Here is a 21,627-nt window from a genome sequence, read left to right as displayed (position 1 = left end):
ACGACTAAGGATGTGGTTTCTACCCCAGAAACGAAATAGAAACCTTAGCTATTTAGTGGTTGAATATTTTTTTTAATAGATCATATTTTATTATGATATTGAACATGACTATGTGGTTCAAAGTAAGACCATGTTACAGGTAGGTTTGTGGCCTACTCTTTGACAAGGTGAATTGCCTACATGGAGGTTGTAGCAGAGTCCAGATATGCATCTCTATCCTTAAACTAATACTTATATTTCATACAGGCCTGTGCATGAGATAAACAGCTCGTATTATAATCAGGTTGATTAGCTTAGACTGGTACCACACCAACAGGACTATAAGGTTTCTGCTTCCAGGTATAGATTGTTCAGTGATCTATGAGTGTATGTATTTTACACATTGACTGCAATATAAAGATACCTGAGTTAAGCCACACAAACCAGCAACTTTAGCAGACGGGTAAGAGTACCAATGGAGCAGATTCACATTACTGTACCTGCTTCTGTTATGCAAGCTAGGAGTACAGAAGTACTGTAAATCTACTTATTAAAAACAGGTGTGAATACTTCAGAATTTGGCACATTTTGCTGACAAGAAATGACATCACTGAAGAAAACAGCATTAATTCATGCTAATAAATTAATTTAAAGAACATGTTTTGCATGAAAAAATAAGGGCAGGATAAAGGGTAGCCTAACTGTATAAAAATCACAGTACCAGAACAAATTAAATTTTATCATGAGATACAGTGCATGACTTGCCAGTATTCTTTTGAACTTATCAAATGGTTTTTGAATGCACCTTCTTCAGTCACTGGTGATTCTGCATATTTCCAAAATGAAAGTACTGAAGTCTCATTAAGCAGTTTATTTTACTTTTTGTCAAAATTACACAAAATCCAGAAGCTTACAATAGATTCTAATACTTTTTATATATAAATAATATACTTCTACTAATAAAGTAAAAGTACCCTAAAGATTCTTTTCAGTTGTTTCTAAATTCCTAAAATCTTCCCCTTTCATATGAAATTTCTAACTCTTCTGTCCTTGCTTGATGATTTTTGTTCTACACTTGAATAAAAATGCCAAAGATCAGTAAGAATCAAAAAACTTTTGCATTAAAAATCTAGTGTTTGTTGAAAAGTCCAAAAAAATCTGAAACTAGGTTTACCTGTGCAATTTTTGGTACCATTTATAGATAGCCTTTCAAGGAGTTACAAAATTTACTCCTTGCAGAATACTATAATCCATATCACAGGAATCAAGCTCCATGACCCAGTTAAAGGTCCTGTGGTTAACAGGTTCTCTATAATCTTGGAAAAACCCACTTAATTATTCATAGCTTCATGTTTTCTGTTATACAGTGGCATAACACTGCATTGGTGGGGTAGTGGTGAACAAAATGATTGCTGGATAATGCTGTATGAGGATACAAGTCATTTCACAACAGTGAACCCTATTTTTAAATTTTGAATATTAAATTCTTTAATCATTTGGGGTTTTCCAACTTCAAAATTTACTTGTAAAGGCCTTATAATGTCCAAACAGTGTGGACATGCCATTCTCAGCACCTAGAAACAGATGGGTAAAATGCAAGGGGAACCAGTGTTCATTATGTAGGACTGCAAAATGAGCTACAAAAGGGTTACAGATGAACCCAGAGCAAAATTATCCATGGAAACAAGCTTCAGTTAATCCTGTCTCTAAGCAGTACAGATGCAGAAAATGATTCGTTTGCCCATTTCTTAAACCTCTGATAAAGGCACCGCTCAGCAGGACCAAAGGGGACTGTTACCTGGGTATACTGAGAGCAGTGCTGAAGGCTGCACATGCTGAGAGCACAAACAAAGAGCCATGCTGTCTAAAATACTCTGGCAGTCTCCATGGCTGGAGAGTTAAATGAAAGCTCTTCAGGGGCTGGGTTTTAAGACTACTGCATGTCTGAGACAGAAGAATCGAGGTAAGTTTTACCATCATATGTTGTTATCAAAAGGAAATCTTCCTTTTCAAACTGCACATGACATGTATACACAGAAATAAAACAAAAGCAGGAGCAAAGAAGTGCCTCACAACAACACTGAAGAGGAATTCATTTGGGTGTGCTAGCCATACAGACCCAACCCAAGAGCACTTGGTTGCCCAGGCACCCCTGGCTGCTAGTGGTCACTCTACCTGCAGCATGTTTTGTATGCCATTAGACAGCAAAGGAAACTTTAGAAGACCGAAACAAAGTTATCCATCCTGCTATATTCTGACCTTGAAATCAGTCATTCCACAACCTCATGGAACGGGAAAAACATTTTTGTCGCCCCAAAATTGATAAAGAAGTAATAGTCATGGCTCCCAGGTAGCTTTTCAATGCTGGAACACAGTCATGCACAAGACATGGCACTTAGGGACAGGGTTTAGTGGTGGACCCGGCAGTGCCGAGTTAATGGTTGGATTCAATGATCTTAAAAGTCTTTTCCAAGCTAAACGATTCTATGCTTCAACAGCTGACACAACTTATAGAGTTACTGGTTTTTTTGAAAATTGTACTGTAAGCTACTGGCTACCTAAGCTTCGGAGGTTTTATTTGCTGTTTCCTAAAATAAAGTAAGTAGATGCAAGTTCTGTGAGACAGTTTGCTGGCTGGCCTCCCAAAGGAACAGACATGTTTGGTATTGAATGAGATGACACCAGAAATACTCCACAGCTTTATTTATTTACAAATTGCTCTCAACAGTAAACTAATTCTCCTACAGAAAACCGTAAGAAGCAAAAAAACAAAGCATGGCCAAACAGTTAGTGACACAGGTCTTCGTTTGAGTACACAGAACTACTGAGTACATCGAAGTACATAAAATTACTGTTTTCAGTAACGTCAATAGCTTTCTGAAGCAGTGACAAAAAAAAAAAAAAAAAAAAAGGTGGCCTTTGTCACTTGACATTTAAAAGAAATTTGAGTATAAAATAACAGAGCCCTCCTAGCTATCACATTGCAAAATACTTCTACAAGGGATATTATTGTCTCTATGTATTTAATATACTTTTGGTAAATTTGATTCTTTTATGTAAATGCAAATTAAATAAAAACCTTCCTTTAGAAAACATTCCAATGTATTTTTGTCTTTGTTTGAAAGACTGCTTTTCTAAAAACACACAGTGAAGGAACTGAGGCTATTATGTTATTTGGCTCACTCAGTAATTCAGCTCAGCTTACAATTCCTTTTTTTTTCTTTTACTTTTATTCATTATTGCTATAATTGAAATGGTACCTGAACTCACTTTTAAATAGTATTTTCATGTAAATGCAGTGGACAACTGAGAAAAGAATAATGGTTGTTTAAAATCAAGGAAGTAAGCAAAATAACCCAAGGAGAGATATTCTGAGGAGAGATACTTTGAAGTATTTACCTAAACTTCTAAAAGGGTAAGTTTCAAACTTTTGATTTCAATGTATTTCTGCTATTTAGATGTTGAAACTGTCAAAAAGACAGTGCCTCAGTGTCCAAATGTCAACCTCTCAGTATCCAAGTGGCAGATTTGTGTAGATGAAGGCGAAGGAATAAAAAATAAAATATATTTCAAACAGCTACAATTTGCTTTAAAAAACTAATACTAACCCCAAATCAATAATGTTTATGACATGATAGACCTATTTTGATAATCTTCTAAATGTTTAAGGAAGAATTGTCTAGAATTCTCTTGGAGAAGCATATTAAAATCTTCAGGCAACAAGGAATCATGTTGTCTTTGCTTAAAAATTTCACTCTCTCACTCACTCAACTTTGACCTTTCAAAATAAACCGATATACTGTAGTGGCAATACAAATAGAAACTGAGTGAATAATAAGAACACTAGAAAGTTAATGTTGTGAACACTCTACTGTAACAATAAATAAAATTGACCAAATCAAGAAAACCATTTTTAAATACTATCTGTGAGACTTTAAAAAATATTTTGGTCTTCCAAATAGAATTCAAGACAAAAAAAATCTTACACAAAGTTTTGTAATTTTATTAAATACCTTAGATATAACTTGAACGTTGCTGGTCAATATTTGACTTGCAATGTGTTCCACACATCGTACAATCCTGGTGCAGGCTTTGTCTTCCTTTTGAGCCATCCACAACACATGGTCATCAACCAACATTATATTGCTGGCAATTTCAATAAGAGCATCTCCAATCTGGAAGAGAAAAAAACCCCAAAACCAAAAATGGTATTGTCTGTAAAACTCCCCAAATAAGAAAAGAGTAGATAAGAGTACAAATGAAAGCAGGCACCTTAGTTCTCTTGGTAACCATCATTCAAAGACAGTTTTGCTTTTATAAAGAAAATTAAATGGACTGAAATAGAAAAACGAAGAAAAGAAAGTACAACTCACATCAAGGAAAAGCTTATTTGTTCACAACTTTAAAGCCTGTCTTCTAGATACACCAGATAAATTGAGTTTCTCATCAGGCAATAAACAGAATGCCAGAATTATCACCCTCTTTTTTAAACTAATTAAAATTTGCCATGCACTTCTATAGAACTGCTTCATGTTTAATCAAAAGACGTTGAAGGGGAAGCAGGGAAAAGAAAAAAAAGAAGGAAAGTATATTTGAAAGACATCTTTGTTGCAGACATAGTTTGGTAAATTTGAGACATGGCTCAGGTGCTGATACAAACTTAGGCCATCTCCTTGGTCAGAGCTTTGGAAGTTTTAATTCACACTTGTGCTAACCCAGAAAGATAGATCTTTGTTTTGCCAGGACACATGTTGCACATTCTGGTATATGTTTGAAATTTTATTAATAGAAAGAATAAATGTCACGGAGAATATTTTTTGGTAATTATTTCAAAGTTAAATAAACTTTTTAAAATTAAAACACTTAATTTGAATAAAATTTCAAAAATTAACATGACCACGTTACCATTATATGGCAAAGATATACAGCGTTGTCATAAATAAACCTGAATAACATGGTATATAGAAAAAACAACTGAGATAAATATTGCTAAAGAAAACTTCAAGAAGCTAAAAAGCCACACTAATAGAAACCGAAAAATAAGGCAAATACATAGATAATTCAATGCAAAGGAAAAAGAAGTTTAGAAATTGTGAACAAGGTTTAAGAAATGGCTGGGGTTATGAAGTTAGTTCCGTGTTTTCAGTTAAAAAATGCACAAATTTTGCAGGCATTGCAAAGGACACCAAAATTATGAGACTGTATGTGAAATTTTATGTGACTGTTCCTGGAATATTTAATCTATTTTTGAGAACTTAATTACTAGATAATTCTAGATGGCTTTTGACAATGTGACAGAGTTACTGATACAATGAATAATAATGAATCACATTAAGAGACTGGAGTGATTTATGAAAAACTATTGAAGCATACATCAATCGGTTAAGAAGTAACTTACTGAGGACAGAACAATAGTCTATAAATACAAAAAAGGAGAGAAATAAGAAAATGAAGTAATTCACATTATAATTAAATGCATTAAAGGCATGCCATGAAAAAATACAAAAATTTGGGCTCATATGTGTGTATTGTCCTGACAAAAAGTTGTAGTGTGTTGCAAGTAAGTCCCCAGTGCAGCTGCTGAAGCTTATGTTTGAGAGGTTGTCGTGGTTTTGCTCTGGGTCAATTTTTTCTCACCCCCCACACAATTACTCTAAGTTGAGAGAAGGTTTATGCAGACAAAAGAGATCTGTTTGGGGAAAATAATACTAGAATTTATTACTAGCAAGTTAAAAAAAAAAAACTAAAGAACTATATCTACAATAATTCTAATTAGGTAAAAGTACTATGTACTTAAAGAAATAACCCTCCCCCCTTTGTAGCTGTTCAAGGAGGAGAACCAGTCTCATTCTCCATTTCCAGAACTCCAGGTCTTTAAAATAACTTTGCAGCACTCAAAAGCTTTTCTTCTGTTATCTCTAGGACGAACTCCTTTTCATTGCAGCTGGAACTATTTCTTTTTCTCTCTTTCTCTACATCGGCCTCAGGGCTGGGCCCATCTCCCTCCTGGGCTAAGACTGGAGGCTGGGGGGGTACACAGGCCCTGAACGTCTTCTCTCCCATGGACTGCAAGGGGACACTTGCCTACCATGGATCTTCACCACAGAGTCACAGGGGACAATGGCTTTTGAGTCCACCCCTGTTTCCTGTGGGGTCCCTTCCCACGGGAAAACAGTCCTTGATAGACTTCTCTGACGTGAGTCCACCTCTCGAACAACCGGTCCTCCATTCTCTGCTGTCTCTCAGGGTCACAAGTTTAGCTGCACCAGCATGGATCCTTCACTTGGATCCCAACTCAGGGTCACAAATCTCCAGCACCAGAATGGATCTCTCACTGAGATCCCAAGCTTACCTGAGCCGTCTCACTCCAGCATAAGCCTCTCTTAGGGTCACAAGTCTCCAGCAGCAGCATGGATCCCTCACTCGGATCCCAACATCTTACCCGAGCCGTTCTGCTCTGGCATAAGTCTCTCCATGGCCTACAAGCCTCCATCAGGACTCTGTTTCATTTCAGGCCTTCTCATGAAGTCTCAGCTTCTTCGTGCATCCACAAGTTCCTCTATAAGCTGCATGGGTGTCTCTTCACCCCAATAATCTTCCACAGGTGGCAGGGATTTATTTTTCAGTCTTTTCCCTGCTGAAGGGAGAGAGAAAGGGGGTGGTGGGGGGGGAAGAAGCAGTTCCCCATTTCGAACTTCTCTCTCCTGCTGCAGCTTTGGCCTTGAACACTTCGTTATCTCTCTGCCGGAATTCCTTTTGCAGCACGTCTTGTTCAGGTTCTTCTCTAAAGGTTTTTTCTTCTCTACTCCGTTATAGGAGAGAAGGGGGGCTTCAGTGCCACACCTGCCACTGGCCCAGGGCCGGGAGAGGAAAGAGGCCTGGCCCCCACCTGGGGCCTGACACCACTCTCTACATGGCTCCTAATTTTAACTGCGCAACAGGCTTCTCTTCCATTTTCTTAAAAATGTCATTGGCAGAGGCGTTACTGAAACTTTTGATTGGCTTTTTCTCCAGAAATCCACCTGGACAAAACCATCCTCAGCCCCAGGGGCTGGTTGGTGGGCAAAACCATGACAGAGGTGAACCACAAGCTGATGGACAAAGTACCATCAGCTTGTATAAAAATGAACAATCCCATGAATGGGAGGCACTCCCCAAAGCGGATGTACAGAAACTATACTAGTTTACCTAAAAATTTTATTTTATTATCTAGATAAATTGAATTTTAATTGATTTCTAATGGTTTTATATACCTGTATTTTCAGCTGTCTTGTATTAAATGAAGTTCAGTCTGATTTATAATTACAAGTGCAGCCTTATGCATGAAACTATTGACACTTCAACTTCACGTGTAATCTTGCCCCTTTTGAGTGGGAGTTCAGACATGGGTGTTAGTAAAGAGTTCAATGAATGAGGACCCTATTCAGTGAACTTGAGAGGGAGAAAAAAAGTGTAAATTTAGAAACAGAAGAAGGAAACAGAAAGAAATTAGGAGAAATGCTTTAAATTAGGAAAATAAGGGATTACTAAATAAGATATGTAGAGATAAATGATGGAGTTGTTTCAATACCAAAGATCAGAAATTGAAACCTATTTGAAAGGTGGAAGAAATCAAAAGTGTAGAGATGGTGCTCAATTTTAAAGATAATGCAGCAACTGCTAAAAATATAAAGAGGTTTTATGGCAAATCCAAATGATTATTTTGTATTTTAAATTTTTGTTTTGTCAGAAAGCAGTAAGATCTTATCAGGATTTTGAGGTAAAATAAAGTTGCAGCTTTGAAACATGATTCTTGGAGAGCACTTAATAATACACTTTAGATTTAGTGTATAATAGTGAAATTGAAGTTGGAGGCTTGAATTGGCAGTAAAATGTTAACTGTTACAATTCCCAGAGCCAGAATGGAATGAACATTGCCAAACCAAAAGAAAACAAGTGTTTTAACTATAGCTATCATGTGTACAAAAATTACAGTTTATGAAATCTTTTTGCTAGAAGTTACTCTGAAAATTAACAGTAACAAAACAAGGATGAACATTTCTGTTCTCTGTAAAAACCTATTTTTCCCATAGGGTTTGCCCTGTAAAAATGGCATACATAATGCTAAAAGTTTCTGTATGAAGTTACACATAAAGACAATATTATCTTGTCTTCACATGAAGTGATACCTCCTTTCAAAACTCAGTGAAAACCTCCTGATGAAATGGAGAAAACAAAAGAAGCATGTGTAACTCCAGTGACCAGACAGAGAGGCACCTTGAGTCCATTCTAACATGTTAGACATGCCAGAAATTAAAATTTAAAAGAGAATTAAAGAAGTGGCTTATTAAAAAACCACTTTTTCCTAAGCATCAATGCCCTTGTCAGTCAGAGGAGAAGGTTTAGTTGTCTTTTTGGCATAAAGAGACATTATCACAGTATATGCAGAACATTTGCAATCAGCAATCAGTTTTAGAAGCTACTCTTCAGCATGTGCCTGCATACATTAAGACAGGGCCATATGTGAAGACTTCACTCCTAAGTGATACTTTTTTTCAGCATAGAGAAAATATCTTACATCTTCAACTTCATCCACGAAGACAATTAACTTTTCCATTATATAAGCCAAATATATTACATCCATTTTATCCGCAAAGAATGAAGCACCTCTTGTGTAGGCCGTCAGCTGGCGGGAAAATTCAAGCACGGTTGTCAAATTGATGTGCATCTGAAAATACATCAGAATTGTTAGGTGTAATAAATCAGCTAGCTTCATTCTCTTTAAAAACTGGAGATCATATCCATCTGTATAATGCTTGCTATAATTTCACATGGATTTACGTGCTTCAGTAAACCATGGATATAAATTTCAGGGGCATATGAATATATCTTCAGCCTTAGGTCTTAGATTTCATTGCTGTTATCTGAAGAAACCACCACAACAGGCCAGCAAATTTTGAACATTTTTGTCTACTTTTTCTAGACTGTAATGATCTGGCCTCATAAAATACACCTTGCTACTAATCTTGCCTTGTCTCTATCTTTAGATCATCATGAAAACAATAGCAAGGGTTCCTATACAGTGGTGTATGGTGGGAGAACAAGTGACAGTGGTAGTGAATTGAAACAAAAGTTCAGTCTGGTTATGAGGAAAATCCTTCCTGTCATGAGGACAGTCAGGCATTTGAACAGGTTACCCACAGAAGTTGTGCAGCCTCCATCCTCAGAGGTTGTAAAGACCTGAGTGGTTAAATCCCTGAGAAACTTGGCCTAACCTCATTGCTTAACAGGAGCATAGACTTCATTCAAGACACCTTCCTAATTATTTTATTACCCCATAATAGTACTGTCTCTCTTAATATAGTAATAATTCTAATTTAAATATGAACCCATCTGAAAATAAACTTTCTGTGGTCTTATCTGACACTACTGATACCACTGGGGAAGAAATGATCAAGGAAACTGAAAGTTGTAAAATTTAGTGTGACAGTTACACATGGGCCATCCCTCATGTTGTTTCTTCTTATACTCTTTTTTTTGGTCATTAATTTCCATCCATCTTCTTTTTCATCTCATTCTCCCTTTTACTTATCCATAAGAAAACAATTAAAGTACTGCTCTTGTTGAAGACATCAAAAAGGTATTCTAAAGTAACATTCCCTTCACTTCACCAAGAGAGGCACTTTGGATGACAGAACTCTGATATGGGACTTCACGAGAAATTAAGATCTCTGTGGAAAAATGCATGAGGAGAAGACAAAGAAGGAATGGAAGTGGAGCACTGATCACTCTGGCAACATTACTAATGATTATCTAGACTTCAAACACCCAAAGGAAAAAAAAATTAAAATAAAGGCAATAAATGCTGTGTACTTGTTCATACTACAACTTCCAGTTACCAAACAAACACATTGTTGTCTTTCACGTAAAGCATTTTGTCAAAAGTTCTTCTATCCCAAAATTGTGGCTGAACAGACATTTCTTGCAAGCCATTGAACAAAATCAGTACTAGAGAAGGGGAGCCAGAGATTTCATAACATTACCTGACTAAAAGCATGAAGAACTTGAGTTATTTCTTGTGAATAAGGACATTCAGAATAGTTTTCTTCATCCCAGCGTCCAGTCCGATTACATTTACGCCACGCCTTAGGCACTTCTGCACCAGTGTGAAATGAAATGGAGTTAAAAGAATACTGGAGACAGGGATGGTAAGCTGTTATCCCAGCCAAAGTTTTGGGCCACCTATAAAGAGCATGATAATGAAAATCACAATGCAAAAGGCAACTTAAAATATAGCAACAATATACAGAATATATGAGAAAAAAGGCTATTTCAATTTTCTCTCATTATGTTTTATAATGAATTAATTTGTTTCCTTGGAAAATGTCAAAATTATACAGGTTCAAGTCTGGCTGGTCACACATTAATTCTGCATTAATTCTAGGAAGATGTTTGGTGTTAAGGAAGGAGATATGGATGGTGTTTTCACTACATTAATCTCTCCAGACTGCAAAAAGCAGAGCAAAAAACCATGAAGCAAAAAAACCCTCTTCAAACCCTATTACTACATGCTGTTGAAGGTGATTGCTCAAAATGTACCTGACAATCTTGTCTTTGCATTTTGACCCACCACTACAAAGCCCTCTCTGCCTCAAAGCCTCAAAAAAATTAAAAATCCCTGAATGCCTCAGAAAACAATATGAAGAATTTCAGTGTAGATCATGGTTATAGAGGAGGAAGGAACTAGCCCTCAAAAATTAGCTATTTAGGTATGGTGATTTACATACTGAGATTCCAAAACAGTTTTGAAAACAAAGTAAATCAAGAGCAGCCAGAGTTCTCCTATTTAGCTGATGGATCTATATCTCTATATACTCTCTCTATATATCTGCCCCATTCTCTAGAATGGCACAACTGGATCTGTTTCTATAGGTACCAAATCTATTGTCATTTACAACCTGGTACTGACATAACAGGATCAGATAATTGGAAGAAATCAAAGAAAACCGTAAGTGTATCATCAGCGAGTCAGCAGATTTGGAAAGGATATGGTTCTTTAATTGCATTGATGTCATGACTGAACCCAATCAATCTCAAAAATATTCTGCCTGTCAATGAAGCCACAACCTGACAAGCAGCCTTTGCTCAAACATATGTATTAGCTCTTCTCAGTTATACAATGCAGGTTCATTTGTATATTGTTACCTAATATACTGACAGGTTTTGGCCTATGTAAGGTTTCCTCATTTCAAAGAAAAGATAAGAAAAACCAACCTTTATTTGTCACAACTGTCACTGAAATAATTCAACTTTTGTTGTAAAAACAGTTGATGCCAAATGAAATATGAAAGGAGCTTTCCCAAAAACTAAAAATATGTAGAATAGTAGAGAGTGTAGTAATATAGAGGTTTTTTTGCCTCTGGGTTGAAACATTATTTTTAGTAAAACATTTGCATTAATGCAACTGGGCCACACTGAGTGGCAACTTACTTCAAAAGTAAAACTCAAGAGATAATCCTGACACTAGTATTATCACATATATATCTTTATGAATAGGAATGATAGCATACAACAACAGTACCATTTGCATTTCAGAATAAGGTTACAGTGTGCTAGAAAACAAACAAAACAGGGAGTAAAATATCACCATCACAAAGAAAACCTCTTAGTATAAAAAGCCAGTTCATTCCAACTCACAGTGCCTAATTCTTACTGCAGTTATGCAATTATAAATACCACCTAGGTTGGACAACTGAAATAGCCACACTTCCCTAACATTTGATGCTTTTTCCCTTTTTTTTTCCCAATAAAAGAATTGTTCTTTTTAGCTTTGCTTTTGTGGTTCAATTCTTTCTACTTATATACTTGTGCTACCGAAACTTCAAAGACCTTTGTAAGAAAAATTGCTGGTGTGATAGCTTCATCTCTGAGGATAAACCTTTAGAACAATTTCAAGTGCTAATGCTGAGTTTAAGCCTGACAAACTCTCTACAATTTTAAATTCATTCCCTCAAATGCCAAGAGGACCTATGGACTCAGCCTTCTTTTGATGCACATTTTAAAAATAAATTTATATGGATTTCTAGAAAGATGATCAATAGGTAGAGAAATGCCCAGTCCTTTTCTTTTGATTTATATAAAATGACAAAAATGTCCCTGGCGTTAGTTTGTGCAGCCTGTAGAATTTATATAAATTTAATTTTGGAGAAAAGGATGTCATTTTATGGCAAGAACATGAACTTCATAAGTTGTCACTGAAAAGACTCAGTATGTGTTATCTGATAGGAAGTACTTATATTTTAAAAGGTCTAATTAAAATATATTTAAGCACATCCACTATGAGAAAACACAATGGTAGTTTCTGTGATGACAAAAAATCTATAGCTAAGATTGTCAAAGTTCTCTAATGCATTTTAATCCATATATATGGATTGCTCAGCAATTTTGCCTCAGCAGAAGAGGCAAACTCAATGGAACTGAGGTTAACACATAATAAAATAGTTTCATAATAAAGAGAAAACAGATTATGTGAGTAGGTTTTTTTAAAACTCTTTTTAATGCAATCCTTTATTTTTATTCAAACACAAGAAATGGTAGTAAAAAGCCTTCCAGAAAGTTTTAAAAGTAACCTAAAAATGAAAGAGAGGCTTTCAGGTCAGAGGTATTTGCAGAACATTCTGGTGTTTAGGAGAAGTTTCCTTTCTCATCTGCTTTTCCTTTCATTAACTATTCAAGCTGAATTCTTATTATAATTCACTTGGTAACAAATTATTGTCTTGATTTCTCAATGGGAATGCCATCATACATCAAGTCTTATTGTCAAGCAGGTAATTATATTTTGTTTAAGAGCTTTCTGCATATCATTGAAGTATTTAGAGCTAACTGAAAACAATACCAAATTCCACAGAAACCTTAACTTTTTCTTCAGATTAGAAGGATTAAAATTTTAAAAAGTTCCACCAGTATATGCAGATAAAAGTAAAGATAAGGCAAACACTAAATTTAGTTCACAAAATTTTGTAGACTCTAAGATTTAGATAGCAGGATGGATGCACTTTGTAAGCATGTAATATATTGGTGGAACTGTGTGTGTCCTTAGGCTCACCTCAAACAATCTATTTGCTTTACCAAGTATTTTTACTTGCTATTTTGATTCCCTTCAGTGAAATATTTTACTAAGTTTCATGTCATTTATTACCTCTAATTTCAGCTGAACAAAACCATCAGAACTGGAACAGATTAAAAAAGTACTGAAGATTTAATCTTCTAATACTTTAGTGCAGTGCAGTGTCATATTCTACAAAGATCAAGAACAATTCTGAACCCTCTCTCATTTACCTCATTTTAAAAAAAATTTCCATAATTGCATACTGAGGAATCAGAAGATTCTCTGACTTTCACAAACCACTGCTGCTCTTGAAGCACCAGCTCTCATTTCCCATAAAAATCATACAGTGCTCCTCCTTTCTACAATATTACATAAAAATGACAACTAAAATAGGTGACATCTTCATAACTGACACTGAAGTATCATGTAAACATGAATATGGTCATACCTGAAATCTCCCTTGTTGTTAATAACTCTTTCTGCAGGGCAGTAGGGTGCAGCTGTTTCAAGTACCACAATTTCTACTTGTTTAGTGCTATTTCCATAGGAATTGTTGACTAGACACTCCCAATTTCCAGTTGCATCAAGATCAATACTGGATAGGATAAGTTCACTATAAAAATAAAAGGTCCATTATTGTATATACTTAATTATACAGATATCAAGTCATTGGTTTTCTGAAATTAACTTATTTTCAGAGATTTTCTATGAAAATATAAAAATGGGTTTTGCTCTGTTATTAGAGGCACAGACAGTATGTAACTGATTGGTTTTGAGCTCTTACCAGCACCAATTTGTATTGACTACTAAGATTGTAACAGGCTATAACACAAATCACAAACCATTACAAAAGAATATCTGCCATTTATCAGTGCCCATTTTCCTCTCCCCAGATATTATAAAATGTTTGTTTTGTTGCCTAACCAAGCACTTGGAAGTCAGAAATGCATTTGAAGTTGGCCACACAACCAGCCCACGGAGAATGCTTCCCTTCAGCTGTGACTGGAGCTCCTGTGGCATTTCAACAGCAGAAACTGCTACTCCTGTAGTAGCTTGGGAAAAGTTTTTGAGAATAGCCACTGACTTCGGAAGTCATACATAATTTTACTGCCAAATGCAAAATGAGATGAGGCAAATGTTGATATTTCTATCAGTACTTCACTACTCAAGAACTTCTTTCACACTGTTGCCCCACCGAATATGAAATGTAGTTATTAATATCAATAAATCAATGTTTCATTAATTTAATGATTAATTCAATCCTTAATAATAAATGTTAGACAAGTTAACTATACATATCCTTTCTGGTTACTCTTGCAATCATAGAATGGTTTGGGTTGAAACGAACCTTAAATACTATCTAGTTCCCAAACCCCTGCCATGGTCAGGGACACCTTCCACTAAACCAGGCTGTTTAGAATCCCATCCAACTTGGTCTTGAACACTTGCAGGGATGGGGCATCCACAGCTTTTCTGGGCAACCTATTCCAGTGTCTCATCACCCTCACAGTGAAGAACTTTTTCCTAATATGCAACCTAAACCTAGCCTTTTTTCAGTTTAAAGACATTTCCCCTTGTCCTGTCACTACATGCCCTTGTAAACAGTACCTCTCCAGCCTTCTTTTAGGTTGTCTTTAGATACTGGAAGGTGCTCTAAAGTCTCCCTGGAGTCTTTTCTTCTCAAGGCTGAACAAGCCCTACTCTCCTAACCTGTCTCCATAGGAGAAGTACTCCAATCCTCTGAGTACCTTCATGGCCCTGCTCTGAACTCACTCTGACAGGTGCATATCCTTATGTTGGGAGCCCCAGAACTCAAAGCAGCACTCCAGGAGCACACAAGAGTAGAGGGGAAGAATCACCTCCCTCAATCTGCTGCCCACCCTCCTTTTGATGAAGCCCAGAACACAGTTGGCTTTCTGGGATGCAAGCACACATTGTCAGGTCATGTTGTGCTTTGCATCAACCAACACCCCCAAGTCCTTCTCTGCAGGATTGCAGTCAATCCATTTTCCACCCAGCCTGTAATCGTGCTTGGGGTTGCTGCAACCCCCATGCAGGACCTTGGACTTGGCCAATACAAATATCACGCAGGACTGCACCACATCAAAATTTAAAAGCCTGAGCTAAATATTCTATATAGAATAAGAGAAGAAGGAAATAATTTCACTTTTAAAATCATTTAGAACAGTTCTGTTAAGTATTTTCTATGTTTTTTTAATCTGTCAAGAAGTTTTCCATAATCTAATGGATGTATCACAGGCCCTAATAAAATCAATAAAGTTTAGTTTTTCAATTGACTTCATCAGGGCTACAGCTCTGCAGATAGCATACACAAAAAACAATGCTAACTACTATATTTTAAGAAGGTAACACATTATATCTTAAATCTGCAAATGGATAGAAATAAATTTTACTACAGCTTTAAAGAAAGCACAGCTTTTGAAAGTAGTTGGGAGAGGAAAAAAGGTAGCAATTATCTGAAATATTTACTTTGCTTTACAGAAATAGCTCATCTTTGAATATGCCTTGTGGTTTAGACAATTAGAAATTATGTGGGAAGAAACGCAGTAGAGTCAGAAAGGGGGAGAAGGTGCATTACAAAAGCTGAAGGACAGAATTAAAAGTTAATAAATTTATTTCAAATATGTATTTAAAATAAAATCTTTAAAATTGTACTTGTGACCTTTGGCACTTTGAGTAGAGCCTGACATTTTGAAAGACAATAATAATTTTTTTTCTAACTTTTTGCTCTTTTAAACTTACCTAAAATTGTTATCATTTTTCACTGTAGACCTCTGTATATTTTACATGCACTTTTATTAATGTGGCTACAAGAAAGGATTGAATCTAATCTCCAAGTGTATAGATACACACGATACACATGAAAGTAGAAACAATCGAGGTAGGAAGTGATTAGACAGCTGCATATGCAATTTTCTCTTTGAAAAATACATACAAGGAAAGGTTACTTTCTCAAATACCTTCCTACAGGATCATTATCTGGGTCCCCAGAAAACAAGTAAACCATGGTAAATAGTCTTTGATTTAAGTTAAATTGCTTCAGAATTTTTGCATAGTTCTCAGATGTTCAATGAAATTTATTGTTAAGTAGTAACTTTAAAAATCTCACACTGTTCCTATATGATGGCTTTAAGCTCCAAGTACTTTGATATCTCCTATTTCATTTTTACAATAAATTCTAACATGCTTTCACTGCTAAAAATACAGAAAAAGCATTACTAGCTACTCTCTGATAGAGTAGCTCAATATTTTGATGTCAAAAGAAGCAGCTGTTCTCTTAAGAAGCCTCAGGTGAATAGCCCAGTAACAGCAAACTCTTAATTCTTAGAATCTCTTCACATTCAGATTGAAATACGTAAGTGAAATTAGGCAGTTTATAACAATGTTTTAATTAAATCTTATATTTCACATGTCACAACCTCACATCATCTTTACAGACAGTTAAGAAAGATGAATTCCTAAAGCTTGCAAAAACAATGATACATAAAATTTTTTCACTGAAACAATACAAATATTCACTTGTAGCATTAAAACCTAGAGACTTCCCAAGTGAATGTATGATACGTGTGTTGATATTTTCATATATTTTCTAAAAAATATCTATAATCATTGTTAACAATACAAATTTGATACAGCTGGGAACCATGGTGATATTAGGTAAATGCAATACTTGAGCATATTATAAATGTTACAAGTAATCAATATGAAGATATATAAAGGGTACATTTTCCATTTATTTAAATTGCTGAAATGTGTTCTGATGTGAACTTGTCTACTACTTAACAGATCTCCTGTCATTAGATAAAGTTTCCCAGTTTCCCAGACAAATATTTAGTGATACATCAATGTTGCATCTGATAGAAATACAATACTTGAACACTGGTTCAAATTATCTAAAATGATGGCTAACTCCTCATATTCAACTTTTAATCTTCTATTGCCCTTTCTTTAGATGGTTATAAAAAAGAAGCCAGAATGGGTTTATGCAATATAGAAGAAGTTGTATAATGAATAGATCATGAAACTGTCTTCTGAATTACCATCTGGTCACTGTAAGTGATGCATTCATTTATATTCCTCTCAGAATATTTTGGGTAGCAAGCCCAGTGGTGAAACTCTTCATTTACTTACCATCTGGATATGACAAATGATAAATTGATCTTATATCTCTGGAGAATTTGGGGAACTGAATTTAGAAAAAAAAGTGTTTTAATACTTAAAAAGAGCAGTCAACTTGATCCTTTAACATTTTCTCCACTTACAATCCTTGAAGACTTTGACTTCACAGTCCTGGCAGACCAGCAGGAAAGGGTGGGCTTTTCTTGGGTATAGAATTTTAAAACTCTTCATGAAGTGTTCTAGTAGGTCAATTACATATTTTAAGTCTTGGCACTGTTACATTAGCATGCCTAGAGATTCTCACTCTTAGTAGAAAGGTATTTTTAATCTCTCTTGGCAATGGTAGCAAGTCTTGGAAAAGCCAAGAACTCTCCTGTAAGATGAGAACATGGTAGGACTTTCTGGTTTAGGAGCCTGGCAAGATAACAACAAAATTAAGAGAGGACAGCTCTTCACTGTAATCTTTTCTTGTTTATCCTAGTCACAGAAGACAATAGATATTAAGTCACAAATTAAACAATCTTGCTTCTACTATGCAGCTTTCCTAAGGATGGAGTATGAGTGAACAAGAGTTCCTACGCCCTCTACATCAGCAATCACATCCCAGTCCTCCATGGTGTGATAGTTGCTACTTTTTGTGGAAATTTTTGACCTTCAGGATGAGAGGAAATGGCCTCAAGTTGCACAGAGGGGAGGTTTAGATTAGATAATAGGCAAAATTTTTTCACAAAGGGTAGTCAGGCATTGGAACTGGCTGCCCAGGAAAGTGGTGGAACCATCATTCCAGGAAATGTTCAAATGGTATATGGGGCATTGGCATGGGGTATTTGGGGATTTGGTTTAGTGATGAACACTGTGGTACAAGGTTAATGCTCAGACTCAATGATCTTAGAGGCTTTTTCAAACCTTAAAAATTCTATGATACTCTATGATGATAAAATGAAGTCAGACATTCATGAGATGGTGTAAAAGCAAACTAAATATGAAGATTGCTGCCTGATGAGAAAAGGATGACTAACAGGCTTTTCTCAAGTTCTCCTTTGAAATTATAGTGACCTTCTCAGTAAAAATATTGAAAGGAAGAAAGAGAATATACATGGTTCTTTTTTGTACTGGGAAATTTCATGCATGGTAGGATTCCTTTTTTAAATGTGATGACTGACATATTGAAAAATTAATTAAAATGTACAGCTAATGCACTTTCATGAAAAAATTGTTATAATATTCAATAGAAGCCCATGGTATTTGTCATTACAAAGAGAGGAACCATAATACAAGCAGAAGCCATACTCATGTAATCAAGTAACCTATGACAATAGATTTCTATTTGAGGCATAGTTTTGCCTTGCTACAGCTATGCATAACTAATTAGACAATCAGAAGCAGGTCTCATTATGCAAAGTTCCTCAACCATGTCCTGAAGCGACATTTACTGCATGCCCCAGCAGTCATTTGCATGCCAGGAAACAGAGTAACGACTAAAGAGAAGACTTTAACACCATATTTTGATTGGCTTTCCAAAAGAAACATTTCAAAGTCAAACTTAAGTTTCTCTAAGACTTGAGAAGACTTGCATGAAAATGAAAATTAATTACTTAAATGGAGACAAAATTTAGGTTTTCTCATAGTCTTCTTCAAAAAGATAAATAGCTAATGTACTTCTATAGTTCAGGCAGAAGCTCTGCATAACATGCATCAAACCCTTACCACCTTAAATTATTAATACTAACACACAATTTAAAAAACGAGTGTTGGTCTCCAGAGTACACTGCTGCTTGGAATACAGCCTTTCACAGGGGATATAAGGTTAAAACATGGAAAATGAAGGGATAATCTGTAAATCAAGGCACTTGTCTGAATTCAAATTGCTAGTCTGATCTCTCTGACAAAACTAGTTATTTACCCATGAAAGAAACAGCTTTGGAAGGCTGATGGCCTTTAAAGTAAACTTGTGTCCAGGCAACAGCAAGTGAAAAGGAAGATGAAAGTTGGTACTCGTTTTATGCTAGATGCCTGTAAATATTTTCAAGTGAAATCAATTTCTCATACACATTGGCAATTCATTGCACATGATTTTGTTTCTTCTGATTGAATATAAAAACAAGGCATAACTTACCATTTAATACCATCTGAAGGTACTCAAGAAACACGATGTGCTATAAGATACTTTCCCTGTAACTTATCTATCATCTAATTTGTTCACATGCTAGAACCACGATGAGTTAGAATGGACCTACTTTTAGTAACAATATATTGACAGGGAAATGCAAATATTCAAAAATACTGTCACAGGCTCATATCCATTTGCTTCCCAGCAGTCAATAGTGACATATTTTCTATAGATGGATATCAAAGAACTTGTGGCCTACATATAGGCCATTAATTTGTTTCATAAAATGGAGAAAAAAATACTACTAATATTAAAGTGACTCTACCAAATCATATTTAGAAACTACATCAGAAAACTAGATAGCTCTACAACATACCACAACAGGTTTGCTTTGTTGTATGATCTTCTCACTCACTGAGCTTGCCAGATAGACTATCAGCTACTGTGCCGTTTTGAAGGGTCTACATAAAGATCTTTGCATTTATCTTCATACTCCCACAGTCCTAGACTCAATACATGCCAGTCTAGCAAGTGGGGAGAGATAAAAAAAGGTATCAACAGCTCTAGAGCAGTCAAATCTTTATCTGGTTGCAGAAATCTTCAGACAGCTGGTAGATCTGTGGTAGCACAGTGATATAAAGCTATCTGAAGAGAGTACACCTGGACCAGGGCTTATTTAAGCTCTTTGTGTATCAGTTGTCTATCATTGAGCTCCTCTGTCAGCTGGTGAAAAGTTTAGGAATGCTCAGATGTGTTTATTGTTATTAATTTTGTTCTACTGACAAACTGCTTGGCTGCAGGATGTGTACAACTGCAGTCTTCTGGGGAAGTGGTGCTGCACCTGCCGTATGCCTTTCATCTGCCCTTAAGTAGTCTGTATGCTGCAATGTTGTATCCAGAGGAAGCTTTATTTAATTAGCATAACTCCTGTGATCTGTACACTATCTATCAGAGATTCTTAGACAAAAATAACACTATTACAATCAGACCAATAGCCAAAATTGCATAAAAAGCTTTTAAAGTAAAATATTTCCCAGATGATTCAGAAGTGTTAATCTGCTTATGACAATTCTTGATTATTTGATTACATGCCACTGGGACCAGCAAAAAAACCCAAAACAATCCTCGCAAAACCCCCAAACAACACACAAAAGAAAACAAACTAAAAACCTACTACAATAATTTTACGATTTCAAATTATTTGTCAAATGCATACTACTCTGACAGGATTTCCCACTCTCCCTACTCAGTGGGGACACTACAAATGGAGAAATTAATTATGTAATGAATACTTTATGGGCTGGTCAGTGAATTAGGGTTAGAATACTGACCTGTTTTATTTGCTGACCTGTAAGTAATTTGGAAAGATCTAAAAAGAATGTAAGACATAGCAGTTTCCTACATAAGAACTTCAGGAATAATCTCTATTCTTTCTTAGTCTATAGTGTATCTCCAACAGCGTAAACTATATTTTGTGGTGGCCAGGAGCCATTCAATCACAATACCATAAACAATTAAATATAGGAGCTTTTTTATCCTGCAAGGAGAAAAAAGGGGAAGGGCTGAGACCTATTTTCATGGAATTCCAGCATGTTAATGAAATAACAAAGGCTTCCTAAAGAATATGGTCTATAATACTTTTTCCGTATTGAACAGATTGAAATACGTGAAAAATAAAAGTAATTCAGTTATTGTTTTAATATTTCTAACATGTTTTGCTTGGAATAAATGGTTTGCTTCACCAGCATTTAGGGTGATTTACCTGGTAGAAGGAGTGCATCAGATTCTAGACATGAGTAATAAATGCTCTGATAATAACAGTTGATGCACAAGTTTACAAATTACTACCTGGACTGAGAGAAAATATACCTAATATTGATGTTGACAGGAAAAGTACTTTAAAAAAAGCCAGTCTTGAGATACTCACTCCAAACTGCTGCTGCCGTGCAACATCTCCTCAGCTGTATAGCTGCAGCTGTTTGAAAGGCCACATTAAAATCATTCTGATCCTAAAAAGTGAAAGCAAAACCCTATGATTCTCCCTTGTAGGGAGATGTCAGATTTTGTCAAAATGTCAATTTTTGTTCTTACTACTGAAGATTTCAGTGGTGTGGCTGGATGGACCCATACACAGCTGCAGGATATATGCAGAGATGGAAGTGAGAGGTTCAAATTTAGTGCGAGGCATTTTCTTAATCTGGTCTCAACACCAGAGAGGATATTTGTTTAAAGTACTTCAAGGACTCCATCAGAATGTTTTTTACCGTTCTGACTTACCACTTTTCTAGGGTATTTTAATTCTATCAGCCAA

At 35.7% G+C, this 21,627-nt stretch overlaps 1 protein-coding gene across 2 annotated transcripts in view; it reads right to left on the bottom strand.

Moving 5' to 3' along the window:
* Positions 1 to 21,627, bottom strand: part of LOC126653308 (adhesion G protein-coupled receptor A1-like) — a 270,064-nt gene that overhangs the window by 115,789 nt on the left and 132,648 nt on the right. The window contains exons 8-11 of one of the 2 annotated variants that reach the window (XM_050340872.1): positions 13,515 to 13,679; positions 10,002 to 10,200; positions 8,537 to 8,686; positions 3,993 to 4,154 (exon numbers count right to left, since the gene is read on the bottom strand). In XM_050340872.1, coding sequence (XP_050196829.1) covers positions 3,993 to 4,154; positions 8,537 to 8,686; positions 10,002 to 10,200; positions 13,515 to 13,679 — 676 coding nt within the window. The remainder of the gene's footprint in view (positions 1 to 3,992; positions 4,155 to 8,536; positions 8,687 to 10,001; positions 10,201 to 13,514; positions 13,680 to 21,627) is intronic. The other variant, XM_050340873.1, reaches the window with a different exon arrangement.

Source organism: Myiozetetes cayanensis, unplaced genomic scaffold (genome assembly GCF_022539395.1).
Source record: "Myiozetetes cayanensis isolate MyiCay16 unplaced genomic scaffold, myiCay2020 scf10, whole genome shotgun sequence".
Taxonomy (NCBI): domain Eukaryota; kingdom Metazoa; phylum Chordata; class Aves; order Passeriformes; family Tyrannidae; genus Myiozetetes; species Myiozetetes cayanensis.
This window is presented reverse-complemented; position numbering and strand designations above follow the sequence as displayed.